This window comes from Cololabis saira, chromosome 12, assembly GCF_033807715.1.
Source record: "Cololabis saira isolate AMF1-May2022 chromosome 12, fColSai1.1, whole genome shotgun sequence".
In the NCBI taxonomy this organism is placed as follows: Eukaryota; Metazoa; Chordata; class Actinopteri; order Beloniformes; family Belonidae; genus Cololabis; species Cololabis saira.
This window is the reverse complement of record NC_084598.1, coordinates 4,441,001-4,461,485: the sequence shown is the minus strand read 5'-3', so window position 1 is coordinate 4,461,485 and position 20,485 is coordinate 4,441,001. Positions and strand designations below refer to the sequence as shown.

The 20,485-nt window shown below is 42.6% G+C and overlaps 1 protein-coding gene across 1 annotated transcript in view; it reads right to left on the bottom strand.

The window, feature by feature from the left end:
- The window catches only part of ints11 (integrator complex subunit 11), a 28,877-nt gene that overhangs the window by 7,961 nt on the left and 431 nt on the right, over nucleotides 1–20,485 (bottom strand). Inside the window, exons 2-15 of the mRNA XM_061735205.1 lie at nucleotides 17,941–18,038; nucleotides 16,887–16,960; nucleotides 15,143–15,371; nucleotides 14,917–15,015; nucleotides 14,802–14,836; nucleotides 11,327–11,465; nucleotides 11,165–11,229; nucleotides 10,670–10,859; nucleotides 10,501–10,584; nucleotides 9,253–9,342; nucleotides 6,295–6,457; nucleotides 3,364–3,474; nucleotides 2,243–2,304; nucleotides 82–224 (exon numbers count right to left, since the gene is read on the bottom strand). Of these exons, the coding sequence (XP_061591189.1) occupies nucleotides 82–224; nucleotides 2,243–2,304; nucleotides 3,364–3,474; nucleotides 6,295–6,457; nucleotides 9,253–9,342; nucleotides 10,501–10,584; nucleotides 10,670–10,859; nucleotides 11,165–11,229; nucleotides 11,327–11,465; nucleotides 14,802–14,836; nucleotides 14,917–15,015; nucleotides 15,143–15,371; nucleotides 16,887–16,960; nucleotides 17,941–18,038 (1,582 nt within the window). The remainder of the gene's footprint in view (nucleotides 1–81; nucleotides 225–2,242; nucleotides 2,305–3,363; nucleotides 3,475–6,294; nucleotides 6,458–9,252; nucleotides 9,343–10,500; nucleotides 10,585–10,669; nucleotides 10,860–11,164; nucleotides 11,230–11,326; nucleotides 11,466–14,801; nucleotides 14,837–14,916; nucleotides 15,016–15,142; nucleotides 15,372–16,886; nucleotides 16,961–17,940; nucleotides 18,039–20,485) is intronic.

Sequence of the window (20,485 nt, the reverse complement as noted above, 5' to 3'; positions counted from 1 at the left end):
AAGGAGTGGTGGTGTCCAGATGAAATGCAAAAGCTTGCAGATGGACTGTGGGACGGAGGCAGAGCGGCGACACCTTCTCACCTCTTGAGGTGTGTGTAGATCCGGAGGAGTGTGTCGGCGTCGCTGTGCGGGTCCTGCAGCTGCACGCGGCAGGTGAAGCGGAGCTGGTGCTCGTTGAGGCCCAGCTCCTTCAGGGCCTGCTCCGACGACACCAGCTTCAGACTCTGACAGGGAGAGACACGACGGGTCAACGGCAGCAGCAACGCTTACGGCAGGGGTCGGCAACCCAACATGTTTTAGAGCCGTATTGGACCAAAAACACAAAAAACTAATATGTCTGGAGCCGCAAAAAATTTAAAGTCTTGTATAAGCCTTAGAATGAAGACAACACATGCTGCATGTTTCTATATTACGGTATTGGCCCGAATATAAGACGACCCTGATTATAAGACGACCCCCTGTTTTTCAAGACTCAAGTTTGAAAAAATACTTTTTGAACACCAAATTCAATTTTTATACAGACAATAATTACAGTACATCTGAAACAAATGATTATAACAATATATTCGAGAGAAAAAGCTTGTTATTTTGCCTCATTCAAATCATGTTGAAGTTTGCATTATAACTTCTTCTCAGCTGCCGGTTAACCTGCTGATCTTCCATCCACTTTTCTCGTTTCTCCATCTTCTGTTATCTCTTTTCTTATTTTCTTCTCTTTTCTTTCTTAGTGCTATTTTTATTTTTCTTCTTCGTGACAGGGGTTCGCTTTGGCCTGGGGAGTTAAGTTCACATTCGCTTTAAAGATATCTGGCGCCATCTAGCGTTGTAAATGGGTATAATGTCTAGACACCGAATGTAAGATGAACCCACTTTTTCAGTCTTATTTCAATGCAAAAAACACCGTCTTATATTCGGAACAATACGGTAGTTAGAACCGAGTCCTCGGCTGCAAATGTAGCTGCTAATGTCTTTCCACATGACTCTTTTTGTTATTGGACAACTTCTCGCTACAGAGCAAACATTCAGGTAATGAATGCAAATGATTCCGCCCAAGAAACGTTGAATCCTCTTTTTCTCCTCAGTTATTTTTCTCTTTTTCCCTCCGGAAACAAATCCCTTTGGCCGGTTTGTTTCCAACAGCCACCTACCTGGCGCCGCCCTGCTGGTGGAAACGTGTGGCTACGACACAAAACTACGGAAGATTATCAGGGCCAGGCAGGAGAAAGATAAAACTAATATTTTAGAGGAGATTTTTTTATTGTGCACTTCGAGAAAAAAGTTGAAATGTCGAGAAAGAAGTTGAATTGTCGAGATTAACGTTGAAGTACAATTTTGAGAAAACAGTCAAAATGTCGAGAAAAAAGTCGAAATGTCGAGAAAAAAAATCTAAATTTCGTGAATAAGGTTGAAATGTTGAGAAAAATGGTGAAATTTCAACTTTATTCTTGAAATTGTATTTAAACATTATTCTCGCCATTTCGATTTTTTTCTCGACATGTTGACTTTTTTCTCTTCCCTCATGGCCCTAATACTCTTCCGTACAAATCTTCGTTAACAGAAATGTTGAAATTTTGTATTTATACTACACATTTTTACAGTATTGGAAAGCGTTAAGAATGTTTATGTCATGTTTGTCCTCCAACAGAAACCATATTAAAACAAAAAAATACATTTCCCTCCCCCATCTACTTCCATTTTCGAACATTTTTGAAAAAGCTCCAGGGAGCCACTAGGGCGGTGCTAAAGTGCCGAATGCAGCTCTAGAAAAACTCAAAATCTTACCAGGAATATTTGTCTTATTTCTAAAATGTCTCCTTTTTAGTCAGAAAATCTCATTACACTTAAAACAAAAGTCATTACCAGAAAAATAACTTGTTATTTGACAGTTTTCACCAGTTTCAAGTACATTTTCACTTGAAATAAGTAGAAAAATCTGCCAGTGGAACAAGATTTATCTTCTTATTACAAGCAAAAAAATCTTGTTCCACTGGCAGATTTTTCTACTTATTTTAAGTGAAAATCTACTTGAAACAGGTGAAAATTGTTGTTTTTTCCAGTGATGAGTCTTGTTTTAAGTGTAATGAGATTTTTTTTACTAAAATGAGACATTTTAACTAGAAATAAGACAAATATTCTTGTTAAGATTTTAAGTTTTTGCAGTGCATACAGCAGCATTTACCACAGAACTCATCAGCCAAGTGTTTTAGATAAACTGGAAACTTTCTAAATACTGTGAACTTACATTTTCTTTCATGATCAGGGTGCCGTGCATGCTGCGAGGTTTCTTAGGGTCGGGCAGGGTTCCTTCAGCGAAAAGGCAGAGTTAATCACGAGCAGCCAGGAAAAAAAACACACACAAACACACCTCATTTTATAAACTGGTAAGAACATAATTTGCATCATTATGTTGTAACAGGAGAAAGAACTGAAAGAGTGTACTTCTTCAAAACTGGACATTTCATGTTAACATTTACATTCTATGTATTTTATGGAGTTTATGGCTGACTGCTTAAACTAAACTACAGGACTGTCTCAGAAAATTAGAATATTGTGATAAAGTCCTTTATTTTCTGTAATGCAAAAATGTCATACATTCTGGATTCATTACAAATCAACTGAAATATTGCAAGCCTTTTATTATTTTAATATTGCTGATCATGGCTTACAGCTTAAGAAAACTCCTATCCTATCTCAAAAAATTAGAATATTCTGGGAATCTTAATCTTAAACTGTAAGCCATGATCAGCAATATTAAAATAATAAAGGGCTTGCAATATTTCAGTTGATTTGTAATGAATCCAGAATGTATGACATTTTTGTTTTTTTAATTGCATTACAGAAAATAAAGAACTTTATCACAATATTCTAATTTTCTGAGACAGTCCTGTAAGCACTTAGTTTACATTTTTACAATTTTAACAGTCAGAAGAGGAAGCTATGTTTTGCTCATGATCAAATTCAAATTTAAATAAGAATGATAACTTCAACAACTTTAAAATGTAATTGAAAAGGAATCATTAAATGGCTCCAAGTCATAAAACAGAGTGCACAACGCTCTACGTGCATTTCAACAACTAATTCTGCTACAAAATATAAGAAATAATTTGGTATTCAATAAAGCAGAAGGGCTGCAAGTGTGCGTTTAAAACGTCACAGTCACGAAGCCACTGCGTTACTGTCTCCCACGCAACACCACCTCCACCTTGTCCTGCCCTAACCCTCATATTAAGTCACTGCAGACACTAATCTGGGTCACCACTGTGTGCAGGTGGAGCCTGTAAGGTAAAACAACCACCAGAATCAGAGTTACACCAACTGAAATGTCAAGTGAAACTTGTCTGACTCATTCACCACAGGATTTACCTCCGAGAGCCATCTCCCTCTTCAGCAGGTTGACTGACATGTCAACAGGCACGCTGGGGTTCGTTGTCACGGTTACCGTCTCTCCATTGGCCGGCATGTAACAGTCGATGCCTGACGTTTAAGAACAGAGCGGTTAGCCGGGGTGGAAACTCCTTCCTCTGCTGCTGTAGGTGTAGGTGCGGGTGTAGCCCTGTGGCTGTAGGTGCGGCTGTAGATGTGTGGGTGTAGCCATAGACATGTATCCTCCTCCTTCCATGGAGCTGCTGCGATACGTCAATGTCGCCGCCATATTGGATGTTCAAGACTGCTCTGTAAACTTAATACAAGTGAATGGACTTATTTTCATAAAGTGCCTTTCTACAAAGAAATTTACGTTTTACGTCTCATTTATTCATTCACACACGCACTAATATACTTGGGAAACAGTTAGGCACCAAATATAATATATTTAATTTTCTCATATGGCAAAAATAAGAACTTTATTGATCCCACATAGGAGTAATTCATGTTATATCAGCTATAGAGAACAAGGGAGTGCCTAAAAACAATATATATCCCTCCTCACAAAAATAAGAAAAATACAGAAACATATTTTCTCATTAACAAAACATATTTTACATAAACATATTTTAAATTTTTCAAGTAACAAAATAACATATTTGAACAATTTTTCAGATTTTTTCAGTTATTTTATCGTCTGAAAAATGGTTCAAATATGTTATTTTGTTATTTGAAAATTTTTAAATTTGTTTTGTTGATGAAAAAATATGTTTCTCTATTTTTTGTGAGGGGGATATATATTGTTTTTCGGCACTACCTTGTTCTCTATAGCTGATATAACATGAATTACTCCTATGTGGGATCAATAAAGTTCTTATTTTTGCCATATGAGAAAATTAAATATATTATATTTGGTGTCTAACTGTTTCCCAAGTATATTAGTGCGTGTGTGAATGAATAAATGAGACGTAAAACGTACATTTCTTTGTAGAAAGGCGCTTTATGAAAATAAGTCAATTTACTTGTATTAGTTTACAGCGCAGTCTTGAACATCCAATATGGCGGCGACGTTGACGTATCGCAGCAGCTCCATGGGAGGAGGAGGAGAGATGTCTATGGGTGTAGCGGTGCGGGTGTAGCGGTGCAGGTGTAGCGGTGCGGGTGTAGCGGTGCGGGTGTAGCGGTGCAGGTGTAGCGGTGCGGGTGTAGCGGTGCGGGTGTAGCGGTGCGGGTGTAGCGGTGCAGGTGTAGCGGTGCGGGTGTAGCGGTGCGGGTGTAGCGGTGCGGGTGTAGCGGTGCGGGTGTAGCGGTGCGGGTGTAGCGGTGCGGGTGTAGCGGTGCGGGTGTAGCGGTGCGGGTGTAGCGGTGCGGGTGTAGCGGTGCGGGTGTAGCGGTGCGGGTGTAGCGGTGCAGGTGTAGCGGTGCGGGTGTAGTAGTTTAGGTGTAGTAGTTTGGGTGTAGCGGTGTGGGTGTAGCGGTGTGGGTGTAGCGGTGTGGGTGTAGCGGTGCGGGTGTAGCGGTGCAGGTGTAGCGGTGCAGGTGTAGCGGTGCGGGTGTAGCGGTGCGGGTGTAGCGGTGCGGGTGTAGCGGTGCGGGTGTAGCGGTGTGGGTGTAGCGGTGCGGGTGTAGCGGTGTGGGTGTAGCGGTGCGGGTGTAGCGGTGCAGGTGTAGCGGTGCAGGTGTAGCGGTGCGGGTGTAGCGGTGCGGGTGTAGCGGTGCGGGTGTAGCGGTGTGGGTGTAGCGGTGCGGGTGTAGCGGTGTAGCGGTGCAGGTGTAGCGGTGCGGGTGTAGTAGTTTGGGTGTAGCGGTGTGGGTGTAGCGGTGTAGGTGTAGCGGTGTGGGTGTAGCGGTGCGGGTGTAGCGGTGCGGGTGTAGCAGTTACAGTGTAGTAGTTTGGGTGTAGCTGTGCGGGTGTAGCAGTTACAGTGTAGTAGTTTGGGTGTAGCTGTGCGGGTGTAGTAGTTTGGGTGTAGCGGTGTGGGTGTAGCAGTGCGGGTGTAGCAGTTACGGTGTAGTAGTTTGGGTGTAGCGGTGTGGGTGTAGCGGTGTAGGTGTAGCGGTGCGGGTGTAGCAGTGCGGGTGTAGCGGTGCGGGTGTAGCAGTTTGGCTGTAGCGGTGTGGGTGTAGTCAGAGCCGCTGCAAGGGGTGTGCGAACCGTGCGACCGCACGGGGCCTCGCGCTATGGGCATGGGGTTTTTGAATTTTTTTTTTTTTTTTCCGTTTTTTCCCTTATAAATATCAACAGTCACGTTCCATTAGAGACCTAAATGTGTACTAGTCTGTGCATATCAGTAAAATATATGTGCAATGATGCGCATCTGTTGTTCAATACAACTGATCAGACCAAGCGCAGACACAAGCTAGTCTGATCCAGACGGTGGAGTTGGAACAAACTGTCACACAATGTCGAGAGAACGAGACAGATGCAGGAAATTTCCATCAGGGGATGAAAAAAGAAAAAAACTAAAGAAAATGGAAGAGTTTAATGTCTCTCTGAAAGGCTCGTTTGATAAATTTGTTAGAAAAATCACCGATCCGACCGGGTCTCAAGCAGCCGTGGGGCCCCGCGTCGAGTCAAGAGATGATGATGAGGCAGGGGAAGGTATCCAGTATTTTGATCATTGGAGAGTTAAAATTGCGCATATAGACACCCGATCAGACCCGAAAAACCCAAAAATTTTGCGAGGCCCCGGCCATTTCGCACAGGGCCTCGCAAATCTCCCAGACGGCTCTGGGTGTAGTAGTTTGGGTGTAGCGGTGTGGGTGTAGCGGTGCGGGTGTAGCGGTGTAGGTGTAGCGGTGTAGGTGTAGCGGTGCAGGTGTAGCGGTGCAGGTGTAGCGGTGTGCGTGTAGCGGTGCGGGTGTAGCGGTGCGGGTGTAGCGGTGAGATTGTAGCGGTGAGGGTGTAGCTGTGCGGGCCGCGCTACTCACTGAACTCCTGCTCGATCTTGCCCTTCAGGAACTCCATCTTCACGGCCTCTCCGTGCACCAGCAGCATGTTGCGCGGCTCCGCCATGCGGATCAGCTGCATGATTCCCTTGGCGTCGGCGTGAGCGCTGAAGGACATGTACTCCACCTGCATCTTCACGTCTAGCTGGTCACAAACACAACACATGACACGGTTACATGATGTTTTTTAATTCGGAATTAATTTTTCCGAATGAAATAATTCAGAATGAATGAATGAATGAAGTTTATTCAGTCATGACAACACAAAACAACTCAAAAAAAAAAACATTGTGCACAGCATTAACATTTCATACAAAACCAAAAAATGTGTTGAACAATGACTGAAAAGGCATAGGCTGAAGCAAAATGCTTATAAAAGCCTATCCTATTGTACCAACTTTCTATTTTTGGCTACCAACCTCCAGAAAACCAAAAAGAGAATAGAAAAGCAAAGAAACAACAAAAGGCAAAGAAACAATAGAAAAGCAAAGAAACATTTACAGATGGTCAATTGCACTTATAAGCTTCAAAAATAGCTTTACAAACCATTTTATTAAATACAAAAAAAGAATGACATGTTTTTAAATGTATGTTTGCATCATTCCAGAATTTAACTCCAGTGATGGAGACACATCTCCTTTTCATACCTTTTTTGGCTTTTTGTACAGTAAAATTGCAGACACCTAAGATTGTAGGTAGTCCTGAATTGAAAAGAACCTCTGTATTGGGTCAGGGAGCATTTTTGATTTTGCTTTGAACATAATTTGCATGATTTTAAAATAAAACAAATCATAAAATTTAATAACATGAGAATTTAGAAAAAGTGGATCTGTGTGAGCGTAGTAATCAGCCTTATTGATGATACGTATGGCTCGTTTTTGAAGTTTTATTATTGAATTTAAGGTGGTTTTAAAGGTGGATCCCCACAATTCCACACAGTAATAGTCAGGGCCGAAAATTGAAAAAGCCCCTTAGAAAACAACATGGTAGGCATTTTTGAGGAAAAGCACTTTCTCTATTGTTTCTGTAGGATTTTTTTGTGCTGAATCCATTTCTGCCGTATGCTAAGCTGTCAAAGTTATCGTTTAGTCATAATTATTGATTAATTAGCACAACCATTGATTTGTCGTCTAAAGTTAGAAATGGTGATCAGTTTCCTATTTGTCAATAGTAGATATATGATTGTTTGGTATCAATGTAAAGAGGACCTTCTCAGTTTTTATCTGAGCCCATGGTTGTGTTTTTCTGACAAACATAGAGGTCACACGGCCTCCTTAAACCATAAATTACACACATTTCCATACAATTTTTCACCTAAACTATCTAGTTAATTTTATCTTCTGGGATCAAGAGATATCCACGACCCAAAAGACAACCACCACAATACCCAATGGACTTTGAGGAGTCAGGAAATGTATGATATAACCATACTTTTTCTTTGTGAGAAGTTATTATAAGGCTTGAAATAGCTGTAACCAGCTCAGTCCCATTCACCACCATTCATTCTTTGGACCAGCATTTTGTAAAGACTACCACATTATTAGTAACTAACTAACTCTAACTCTAACTAACTCCTTTCTTTTAATTGTGATGTGAGCCCTGTTAGGGACGAGTGTTGCAAATTAGCATTCGCTATAAACACTATGATTCAGGCATCAGATAGCCATTTATGTCTGTCTATGTTTTCTGTATCTGTCCCTTCCAAATAAACAAATGAAATGAAATGTAAGCAATATTCAAAAGGCCTGAGTGATTTTCATCAATTTAATTCATCAAAAATTTCACTGAACAATCACATTTTTCCCCTCCTTGAACCCCCACCTTACTGTGGTGGAGGGTTTGTGTGCCCGAGTGATCCTAGGAGCTATGTTGTCGGGGGCACTTACGCCCCTGGTAGCGTCTCCCATGGCAAACAGGTCCTAGATGACGGCCAGACTAAGAGCGGTTCACGCCAATCATGGAGGAGAAAGAACAAAGGACTGCAACGTCGCCCGGATCGGCGTCACCGGGGCCCCTCCCTGGAGCCAGGCCTGGGGTTGGGGCTCGTAGGCGAGCGCCTGGTGGCCGGGTCTTTGCCCGTGGGACCCGGCCGGGCTCAGCCCGAAACGGCGACGCGGGCCCGCCTTCCTGTAGGCCCACCACCCGCAGGAAGGACCATGGCAGGCCGGTGCATTGTGGGCTGGGTAGCAGTCGTGGCGGGGTGCCTCGACGACCCAATCCCTGGACCAAAACCCTCACAGTGGGGACATGGAATGTCACCTCGCTGGGGGGGAAGGAGCCGGAGCTTGTGCGTGAGGTTGAGAGATACCGGCTAGAGATAGTCGGGCTCACCTCCACACGTAGCTTGGGCTCTGGAACCCAGCTCCTTGAAGGGGGCTGGACCCTCCACTACTCTGGAGTTGCCCAGGGTGAGAGGCGGTGGGCTGGTGTGGGCTTGGTTATAGCCCCCCAGCTCAGCCGCCATGTGTTGGAGTTCACCCCAGTGAACGAGAGGGTCACTTCCCTGCGCCTTCGGGTCGGGAAAAGGTCTCTCACTGTTGTTTGTGCCTACGGGCCGAACAGCAGTGGGGAGTACCCGGCCTTCTTGGAGTCCCTGGGAGGAGTACTTGATAGTGCTCTAACTGGGGACTCCATTGTTCTACTGGGGGACTTCAACGCTCACGTGGGCATTGACAGTGATACCTGGAGAGGCGTGATATGGAGGAACGGCCTCCCCGATCTGAACCCGAGCAGTGTTTTGTTGTTGGACTTCTGTGCTAGTCACAGTTTGTCCATAACGAACATTTGAATCGATCCCCAGTCCTAGATTGCAGAATCTACATATCGATGTAAAGTTACAGGAGAGATCAGATATAATGGCAAAATTTGCTGGGGGGTCGTATGCATATCTAATCTAATATGATGCAAAAGCTGTTGAAAGAAAATCTAAAACGTCCTTACTGTTGCTCTTCCTTCCATCTCCAGTTTCCTCTGCCCATTCAGGATCTTATAACCAATTGTTCCTTGTACACAGTACCCGGGCATGATCACCTGCAAACAGTTTATTATTTGTAAAAGGAAAAAGGAAAAAAAAAATGAATAAACTGAAATCTTTCCATTGCTATAGAGGGAATGCATTGACGTCACAGATGCGACTTCACAGCGAGTTACGCCCACTGTGTCAGAGTGTCAGAAAGACTGAGTGTCAGAAAGACTGAGTGTCAGAAAGACTGAGTGTCAGAAAGACTGAGTGTCAGAAAGACTGAGTGTCAGCGTAAACTTTCAGTTTGAGCAACTAGAAAACATCTAAAATGGGAAAGAGCTGTTGTGCGATCGACTGTACTCATAGATTTAGCAAGAAATCGGAGTTATCGTTTTACAGACTGCTGAAAAATAAGCTTAAGAGAGACAAATGGATCGCTGCAATTCACAGAAACAACTGGATTCCAGGCACCGAAACGTGGATTTGTGGTTCCCATTTTGTATCAGGTAATGTTGGATTTTTGGGTAGCTAACGTTAAACGGTCAAATCATAAAATTCGGTGTCCTCATCACTTTAATTTCTACAACAAATCCTGCCTTGAAGTCGGACCAAGCGTCAACACTTTTGTAAGCCTTCAAGCTTTGCTTCGTGTATTTCCCCGGCGTAGAAATTAAGTACATATAAATATCAGGAAACTGGATTCGTGGCCAAATATTAATGTCCATGGACCACTGGTTCTTGGTAACTGTACCAAATATTAATGTCCATGGACCACTGTTTCTTGGTAACTGTACCAAATATTAATGTCCATGGACCACTGGTTCTTGGTAACTGTACCAAATATTAATGTCCATGGACCACTGGTTCTTGGTAACTGTACCAAATATTAATGACCATGGACCACTGTTTCTTGGTAACTGTACCAAATATTAATGTCCATGGACCACTGGTTCTTGGGGTAACTGTACCAAATATTAATGTCCATGGACCACTGGTTCTTGGTAACTGTACCAAATATTAATGTCCATGGACCACTGGTTCTTGGGGTAACTGTACGGGTCACTGTCAAGTCCAACTGCCTTTAATTTAAGCCCATAATCAGCTGTTATCCCGTCTTCTCCACTAGTTGCAGCTGTTTTTCCTGATGTTTTGCCCCTCAGTGTGAGTAAGGGTGCTGGTCCAGTGGGGAACGTGACATCAATGCAGACCCTCTATACGAGACTCACCATGTTCTTCTCATTGCCGGCCCACTTCTTGAATATCTGCAACGACTGGCCGGCGTGCAGCATCCCTGGTGTGGCGAACACCACCTGAAGAAGAGACCACATCTGCAGCTTTACTGCCCTTCAACTGTCAGTCAGAAACCTTACGAGCAGAGAGGAAACACTGGCTCACCATCGGCCCGGGATTATCCGCGTACGAACGATCGAAGGGCTTGATGTGCTTAAATTCAAACATGTTTCTTTGCACAAAGGTTTTCCGAATCTTCTGATTGGTCCACGTGATGAAAAGCTTGTAATAATGATTGGCTTTCTCCGTCAGCCCAGTTGAGAAGTAGATTGGAGCCTTGAGGTTCATTCTCTCCCTGGGTAACAAGATGAGGAATTTAGACTCTGTCACTCGATACAGTCATACAATTATTCATTGATGTCTAACAAAATGAAGACTGATATCTTTGGGAGCTATTCAAATAAATATGAGACATTTCAATTCTGTAGTCATTTACGCTGAGCTCATAGTGAAAGAATGTTTTTCAATACTGGGATTGAGGCAGAAACATGGCAACACTGGGAATATACATCACTCTCACTTCCAGCTTTGACAGACACTTAAAAATGTTCTTTTCTATTGCTGATTCTTTTGTTTTTCTCTTTTGAAAATGCCAATTACCAAAATGTTTCCAACAGGATGCAGAGTTCTTGTGCTCGTCCGAGGGCAAAGACTGGAATAAGAACCTGGAAGGTTTGAAAGAAACAAAAAAAAAAACCATAAATTCATCAAAAAAAAGAAAGAAAAGTAAAATTCACCAAAGAAGACCAACTGTAAATTGACCTTTCCTCCTCTTTCTATGCTTTCGTGTACTTTCTTGAGAAAGTCCCTCTCCCTGCACCTCTTGGAGTCGCGGATGGTGGTGGCGTACGTGGACTCTGAGATCAGGATGTCTGGACGGCACTTATCGATCCACGCAGCGCTGCAAATATCCGACACGAGGAAATTACGTTAGACAAGACGGAAAATACACTGCATGTACAGAAACAGTCAGAAGTTGGAATGTTTGCTCGTCTGAAAGGTTTTTATGACCTTTTACAATAATGTTGAAGGCAGGTAAAATAACAGAAGCGATGCAAACATTTCCAAAAGTTGGAACAGTTTGTACAAGGAAACAAAGAGAAATACTTTTTACTTAAAAAAATAGGACCAAAGAAAGAGATTTCCTGTGTGTTTACTGATTTGCAGCAATGCATTTAAAACAAATATTTAAAAAAAAGAAAATGGGACTAGGTACAAGCAACAAAATCAAAAAAGAAGCAGACACATGTATTATTACATTACATACAGAAGAGTATTAGGGCCAGGCAGGAGAAACATAAAAATAATATTTTAGGAGGAAGATTTATTTTCAATTATGCACGTGAAAAAAGTCGAAATGTCGAGAAAAAACTTGAAATGTCGAGAAAAAAGTCGAAATGTTGAGATTAATGTTGAAGTACAATTTCAAGAAAAAAAGTCAAAATTTTGTGAATAAAGTTGAAATGTTGAGAAAAAAGGTGAAATTTCGACTTTATTCTTGAAATTTCAAAATTGTATTTCAACATTAATCTAGACATTTCTAGGAGCCCCTCTGGTGACATTTGGAAAAAAAATTAAATAATGCGTGGCCACGCATTATTTTATTTTTTTCAAATGTCACCAGAGGGGCTCCGTACGTTTCGACTTTTTTCTCGACATTTCGACTTTTTTCTCCAAGTGCACAATAAAAAAAAATCTTCCCCTCTCAAATATTTTTTCTCCTGCCTGCCCCTAATACTCTTCCGTACATTACATGACCCTTCCCTTTGATTTTATTTTGTTTTCTACGTCTGGAAATCAGTGATGCCAAGTATAAATACGAGATTTGTCCTGATTCTCTTTATAATGCTCTATCCTTTTTGATTAGGGCGCAGATCCGGACTGAAAGCAGGCCTGACACTCTGGATCTATGACACGGCCCCATTTTTAAGGGTTAGTTTTGTTTTTAAGAGGATGTAATGTTCATTTTTACCACAATTAAGCTAAAAAAATGGAATCATCAGACCTCAGGACATCGTGTCCATGGAAAACCACACTGTTGCTTCGTTTCTAGCCAACCCTGACCCTTACATCTGTTACCAATCACTCTACTAAATATAGAAACTTCTGGGGCTTGTTTAAGTTTTTCTGTCCTTCTTGGTCTCTCTCCCAACTTTTTACATCTATCGCTGGTAATAAATCACAGACTTGTTTGAATATTCTTGACCCAATGAAGTCTGCCTATGAAAACACTGAAAACCATGTCCTTGGTGTCGGACAAATGTTCACTGCAAAAACTCAAAATCTTAACAAGAATATTTGTCTTATTTCTAGTTAAAATGTCTCATTTTTAGTCAAAAAATCTCATTACACTTAAAACAAGACTCATTACCAGAAAAATAACTTGTTATTTGACAATTTTCACCTGTTTCAAGTAGATTTTCACTTGAAATAAGTAAAAAATCTTCCAGTGGGACAAGATTTATCTTCTCATTACAAGCAAAAAAATATTGTTCCATTGGCAGATTTTTCTACTTATTTTAAGTGAAAATTTACTTGAAACAGGTGAAAATTGTCAAACAACATGTTATTTTTCTGGTAATGACTCTTGTTTTAAGTGTAATGAGAGTTTTTGACTAAAAATGAGACATTTTAACTAGAAATAAGACAAATATTCTTGTTAAGATTTTGAGTTTTTTCAGTGTTCAAACAAATTAAACATTTTGTTCCATTTTATAAAGCGTTCAAACTTTTCTGGAAATGTTTTTGGACATATCCAATTACATATCAGAAAAAAACAACGAGAAAACTGAGAAGATGCTTCTTTACAGTAGGTAGCTTTGGCTTGGATGACAGCTGAGTGAGGCTTTAATTCCGCTTCCCTTCTCTGAACCAGCAGGGTTTTCACCTGCAGCTCTTCCCACCCATCGCCAAGCAGCATTTGCTGGTTGTTTTCCAGTCTAAATGAGGGGCCTGAGTGATTAACGGTGCAAATGGGGCCATGTGTTGCTGCAAGATCTCTGCCTGCTTGTGTCAGAATCAAACTCCCACAGAACACCAGCACAGTCCCTCCATCATTCTCACTGAACTGCACACTAAACTTGAGCCAACGCATCTTCTTCTGGGGGTGTTTCAGTAGCAGCTCTGCCATTAAGGCCTGACCGGCTAATCTTCTCTCCACGGCTCATGTTTGAACTCTGGCCCACTCTCATCTGGACTCCAACCCAGAACGAGCAGCAGAGGCTTTTATCTCTGATGCAGAGCCGGCCCGAGGCATAAGCGAACTAAGCAACAAGTATCTCGGTTTTAGCAAAGGCAAAACATTTCTTGAACTATAAAGCATTATTCATCCTATACAACGCACTGGTTTTACCGTATTTAAATGACTGTTGGGAGGTCTGGGGGAACACATACAGAAGCTCACTCCATCCCTTGTGCATACTGCATTAAAGAGCAATGAGAATTAAAGCTGCAAGCAGCGATGAACGGGCCCTCGCACTCATGGCCACCGTCCCCCATAAGCATATAAGACATGACACCACCCACGACTCTCTATGTCAAACCATTCAAAAGTTATGGCAGAAAATAGGAACTATGAAATATCGATCAATCAGAAGAAGGGGCGGGGCTAATTTTCACCAATTATGGTCAAGGACTCAATACCGAGTCCGATGACACCACCCACATGTCTTTATCACAACCCGCTCAAAAGTTATGGCAGAGAAAAGTTTTCTAGGGGGCGCTGTTGAGCCGTTAGGCCACGCCCATTAATGCAAACCATGAAATATCAAATTTATCGCCAGGCCTGGCTTGGTGCAAGCCAGGCGACATGTATTTAACGGCATTTCTCCGTGTTTATAAGAACTTCCTGGACTCAAAAGACCAGGATTCCTTGTGAACAGACCATGTGCAGAAAACAAATTCCTGTTCCATTTGATGGGGATATTCCGTTTGGTGTTTACATGACCCAATATTCAGGTTTTAAAAGGAGTAACCCAGGGGTCATGTTGGGGTTTTTAAAAACGGGAATATGAGCAAATTCGGGTTATTCAAAAGGGTTATTGGTGTTTACATGGCCGTGCAAAACCGGGTTATTGCCAATATTCCGGTTAGAAAAGCGTTATTAACTGCATGTAAACGTACTCTGTGAAATTACTAAGAATAAAATCAGGCTATAAAAGGAGCATAAGAAAGTGTTTACTCCTCCTGTCAGTATAAAACCAAAGGATTATCAGTGAAAACAGTAAAGAGCACTTACCCTAAATGCCTGTCTGGTGTCATATTATAGTCCCCCTGAGACAAACACACATTTTAAAAGGTTGGTTGGTTTTTCCTCAGAGACTGTGACAGAGTTTAGCGTCGTTTTAACTCACAGTGTAAACCACCGACTCTGATCCCACTTTGAGTTGCACCATAGCGGCTCCCAGGACGTGGCCGGCGTAGTACGCCTTGATCTCCAGCTCGTCATCCACCTGCCGGCAGAGCAACAGCAACAGCTTGATTCACCATCAAACGGGAAGAAGCAGCTGGCACAGAGAAACGTGTGATTTGATAAAAATGTGGGACTGAACACGGAAAAACACGACATCGACGCCGCACCTGGACCGTCTGGTGGAGGTTCAAAGGAACCACTTTCTTCATGCAGTCCTTGATCATTTGCGAAGTAAAAAAGTTGGTCTCTCCCTTCTTATCGACTGTGATTTTTCGGAAATCCTCAAGTAAAATGGGACAAATGGCCTTGGTGGGGTGAGTCATGTAGATGGGTCCGTCGTAGCCAACCATCTCGCTCATGAAGGGCAGAGCGCCGCAGTGGTCCAGGTGGAAATGACTGAGAACAAAGCAGATGCAGGGACCAAAGATATTAAAAACTTCAAATTGTACAGAACAAAGCAGCTAGGATTGCTTTAAATTGTTCACTGCATGCAAATATCTTAAAAATGCATGAGCATTTATCATGGCTGTTGGTTGTAGACAGATTAAAATGAAGTCTCCTTACTTTCATGAGGAATTTGATCAATAGTAAAAAAAACTACATTATTTCGCAGATCAGATAGTGTTCACTAGAAATGTCAATAAATATCCAACCAGACAATCATGTTATGATCATTTACTGGCACCTAAGCCAAGAACAAACCTTTTAAAACACACTGTTATATACAGAGCTATCACAGGATGGAACGCATTACCTAATAACATCAGAAATATTACATCAAAATACAGTTTTAAAAAGGTAGCAAAAGACTATTTACATAAAATTCACTGAGTAACAAATATATCACGTGCTATAATTTATTACAGGAATTTATTTGCGGGTTATACTTTGTGGTTTTGTAATGACTGTATGATGAATTCTTTGTACCAATAATGTATTTTAATGTATAATGTATTCTGTTTGTGTATATGATGACTCGGTGTTACAGTGACCGGTAACAGCGATAAATGTGTGTATGTGTGGACTATGTTCTTTTAAATTGCATCGGGGACCCCAGGAAGAATAGCTGATGTCGCGACATCAGCTAATGGGGATCCTATAAAAAAACAATTAAACAAATGCAGACAAATAAAAACATGGTTTTTCTATTCGTGCTGGCAGGCGATTAAAAAAAAGAAAATCTAATTATTTACAGGATTTCTAATTAATTAATCTAATTAATCGCATTTTAATCTCATATCTGCTAAAGGTCCCCAAATAAAGAATTTGAATTCTAGGACATTACAAAATTGCAGTGCATGACTAACCAATTGAATACACTAAGAAGAGAAGATTTGAAATCCACATTTTTATTGGTGAAGTGTGTTTCATAAATGAAATTCAAAAGAAAAAGCTCAAGCACATCAGCAAACCGGCAAATAAGGCCAGGTGCTTTATTCAAAAATGCAATGCAAATACAGTTAGATAAATAAAATTCAGAAATAAAATAAGGCTGAGTCTCAAATAGGCACTTAAGCAGACTCTCAATTCAAAATTAAAACTAAAGCTGAGTCAATACAGCGATTCAAGTACTGGGAACTGTAAGTAGCTGTAACGTTTACAGTGGAACTTGATTAGACATTTTAACTAGAAATAAGACAAATATTCCTGGTAAGATTTAGAGTTTTTGCAGTGTGGGAAGTGACCTGCCACTGCCAAGTGGCCTACGGGTCCCTCAATGGGCCAAATTTAAAATGCTTGCGCATTTTGCCACTCACAATGAATTGCGTTAATTTTCATAACACGGTAATTAGCAGTGTAATTAATTCATCTAATTTACACGCTAAACTGACAGGCCTAATTTCTATGTGAAGCCTGGAGATGATGTTGGCTCAGAAAGCATGCGAGACGGAGAGGAAAAGGACCACGAACCTGATGATCACACAATCCAAAAAGTCTGTCAGACGCCCGTTCTGGGTGATGTAAGAGAAGTCTGGGAAACGTCTCTGAAAAGGAAAGAAGACTCTCATTTACCTGGAATTTCCCCCCAAAGCAGACATGATTTAATTTCAAAGCAATATTTTGAACACACATTTTCACTGCAATGCGTCCTATAAATACATGTTTCAAAACAATAAATGAATGAGTTTTTTGTAGCTAATTAAAAGGACACCTCTCAAAATAACAGGTATTGTACTTTGAAATTAAAAACTGATTTTACTCATGACAGCAGCTAAAGATTGTTTTCCTTTTCATCTTCAAATTGCAATTGTCTACCGTCAACCTATCCTGAACAATGATTTCAAAGTAAAGTCTGTATTAAAGCAGATTATGATTGGACATTTAGGGCAAAAAAAAACTGATTTACAAGTAGTGGACAAAGTTACTGTCTTGTTTTCCCCGAGGTTAGCGGTCTTTCAGACGAGTGGACATCACAAAAGAACAACATCGTCAAATGTCACTACATTTTATCTATTGAACATTTACTGGATCACTGCATTCTTAAATTACAGCCCCAGATAAAAAAAAAAAGTGAAGTAGGGCAGTTTGATCTACACACACAGACTTCACTGCTCACAACAATGACTACGTTTACATGCAGTCAAAATTCGGGTTATTGCTAATATTCCGGTTACTGAAACATTGGGAATATTCCGTTTACATGGTAATTAATCATTAGGATATCTGGATCAAACCAGCGACGCACGGAGAACATCATGACGCAATTAACGTCATTTCTGCTTCTTCTTCCTGTATCCAAATTCAAAACAAATGCTGCTTGGCCCAACTTCATCCCCGTCCTCAACGGCCCCCGGCCTGCATGTTTTGGATGTTTCCCCAGCTTCTAATTCACATATGGTGTGACAGTCTTTCATGATATAAAGATGAAGCTGCCAGGACGATTATTAGTACGCATGAGCATTGGTGTAGCATAACATTTGTAGTGACATGATTATAGCATTTATGGAAGAGCAGGATTACTGACGTCATCGTTGTATCCCATGTGCATCCCACAGTCCAGCATGATGTTCTTCCCCCCGATGGAGACCAGGATGCAGCTGCGGCCCACGTCCTGCCCAGCACCTGCAGAGGGAACACTCTGTTAGGGAACACTCGGGTCGGGGAACACTCGGGTCGGGGAACACTCGGGTCGGGGAACACTCAGGTCGGGGAACACTCGGGTCGGGGAACACTCAGGTCGGGGAACACTCGGGTCGGGGAACACTCGGGTCGGGGAACACTCGGGTCGGGGAACACTCGGGTTAGGGAACATCAACAGGTGCAGCCAGACAGTGGCGCCACCAGGGGGGGGGCAGGGGTGGCCATGGCCCCCCGTACAAATCTGCTGGCCACCCCACTGGCCTCAATAATAAAAAACAAAAAAACACTTGCCGGTCACATATGGAGCTTTTCCACTAGTATCTACTCAGCTCGACTCAGCCCGCCTTGGCCTCGTTTGTTCCCCCCCCCAGGTGAGAAGTGGGCAGGTTGGGGTGAAGCTGCTGTGACGTACTAGATTGTGCAACCCCTTTGTTTGTGTCGGCGCTGATGAGAAATCAGCTGGAGCCGCGAGCGGCTGAGAAAAAAAAACAGAGTTCCTGTGGATCTGGTCGTTCCTTATCGCCCGTCTACATCCCTTTTTTAATTCTCTCGTCAGCCCCCAGGTTTATGAACATCTGCAACTCACAGTTGGATCACCAAACAGACGTTTGCGCTTTATAATAAAATCGCTGCGAGCTGAGAGCCGCTCTCGCGCTGACTCCCACTTCCTGATTCAAAACGTCTGACGGTCCCACGACCAATCAGTGGCGTGGAGGGTGATGACGGCAGAAATAGTCCCGGCTCAGCCCGGTTAGAACCTCGGCAGAATGGTTACAGAAAAAGTATCTACTCGGCACGCCTCCACCCGCCTCAGCCCGTAGTGGAAACGCGCAAGACGGGGGCGTGGCGGGTAGAAGCGAGCTGAGTAGATACTAGTGGAAAAGGGCCAACAGATTCTATGTCAGTTATGCGTTTCATCCCAAATTATTTGGGCAAAATGCAGTCAGCGTTTCTTTAAGTATTTCTGAACCTAATAATAATCTAAAAAAAATTATATATACATATAAATAAATTAAATGTGTGATATATTAAAATATATATGATATATATTATATACATATATATATATATATATATATATATATATATATATATATATAGTCTGAAGGAGGTGCGGGCAGGGGTTGAGGAGGAACGGACCAGCAGGATGGTGGGCATGCAGCAGCAAGGAGCATGGACAAGATGGGAGGGAGCGCTGGAGAGGAAGGTGACCTGGTCTGAGTTCAGGCAGGCTGAACCCCAGCGTATCAAGTTCATGGTCCAAGCTGTCTACGATGTCCTACCCAGCCCAGCCAATCTCCATCTCTGGGGCATGGTTGACTCTCCTGCCTGTGCGCTGTGTTCCAGGAAAGGCTCTCTGGAACACATCTTAAGCAGCTGCTCTAAAGCCCTGGGGGAGGGCCGCTACCGTTGGCGGCACGACCAAGTGCTGAAGACCGTTGCTGAAGCCATTTCCACCATCGTGGTCAAACGCAACAGCAGCAAGCAACAACCTGGCAAGAGGAACGTTGTCTTTATCAGGGCTGGATAGCAGCCGCAGTCACAGCCCAAACCAGCAGCCGGCCTCCTCACCTCAGCAGTTGACTGGGATCTACGAGTGGACTTGGGCAAGCAGCTCAAGTTTCCAGATTACATCACTACAACATATTTGAGGCCAGACATCGTGCTTTCATCAGTTTCTTCAAGGCAGGTGGTACTGATAAACTGACAGTTCCCTGGGAGGACCGAATAGAGGAGGCAAACGAGCGGAAGCGGTCGAAGTACCAAGAGCTGGTCGAGCAATGCCAAAGAAGAGGCTGGAAGGCACGCTGTGAGCCCATTGAAGTAGGCTGCAGAGGGTTTGCTGGCCGCTCCCTCTGCAAGGTGTTCACACTGCTTGGCATTACGGGGGCTGCAAAAAGGTAAGCCATCAAGTCCACCATGGAGGCAGCAGAGAGAGCCTCGAGATGGCTTTGGATCAGGAGGAGCGATCTGTGGGCCAATGCTACTGGGACACAAGTCGGGGCTTGATCAACCCCGGCTGGGTCACCTGAAGGAGGGGGTATGATTGTTGAAAGACCCGAAACCCCCGATGATCTCAGGCACATCACTGATGATGTGTCCCAGTGCATCCTAGGATGTATCTTTTAATCATATATACACATATATATATGATATAGGTTCTTACCAACATGGTATCAACCATTAATATATATGCAGACAAGTTAGAAAGTAAAAAAAAAAAAAAAAAAAAAGTGTTTCTGATCCTGTATACTACAACAGTATAATAAAGTCCTGTATTGGTGGCTTTTAGTTTTGGTTCCACCCCAAGTGGCCCCCTCTGGTCCCTATGAACATGTGGAGTCGGCCCTGCAGCAGCACCGACCCCAGCCTCGGTGCTGCTGCAGCCCGGCAGAGGGGCCACATTCCCGGCTGCTGCTTCTGCTCAT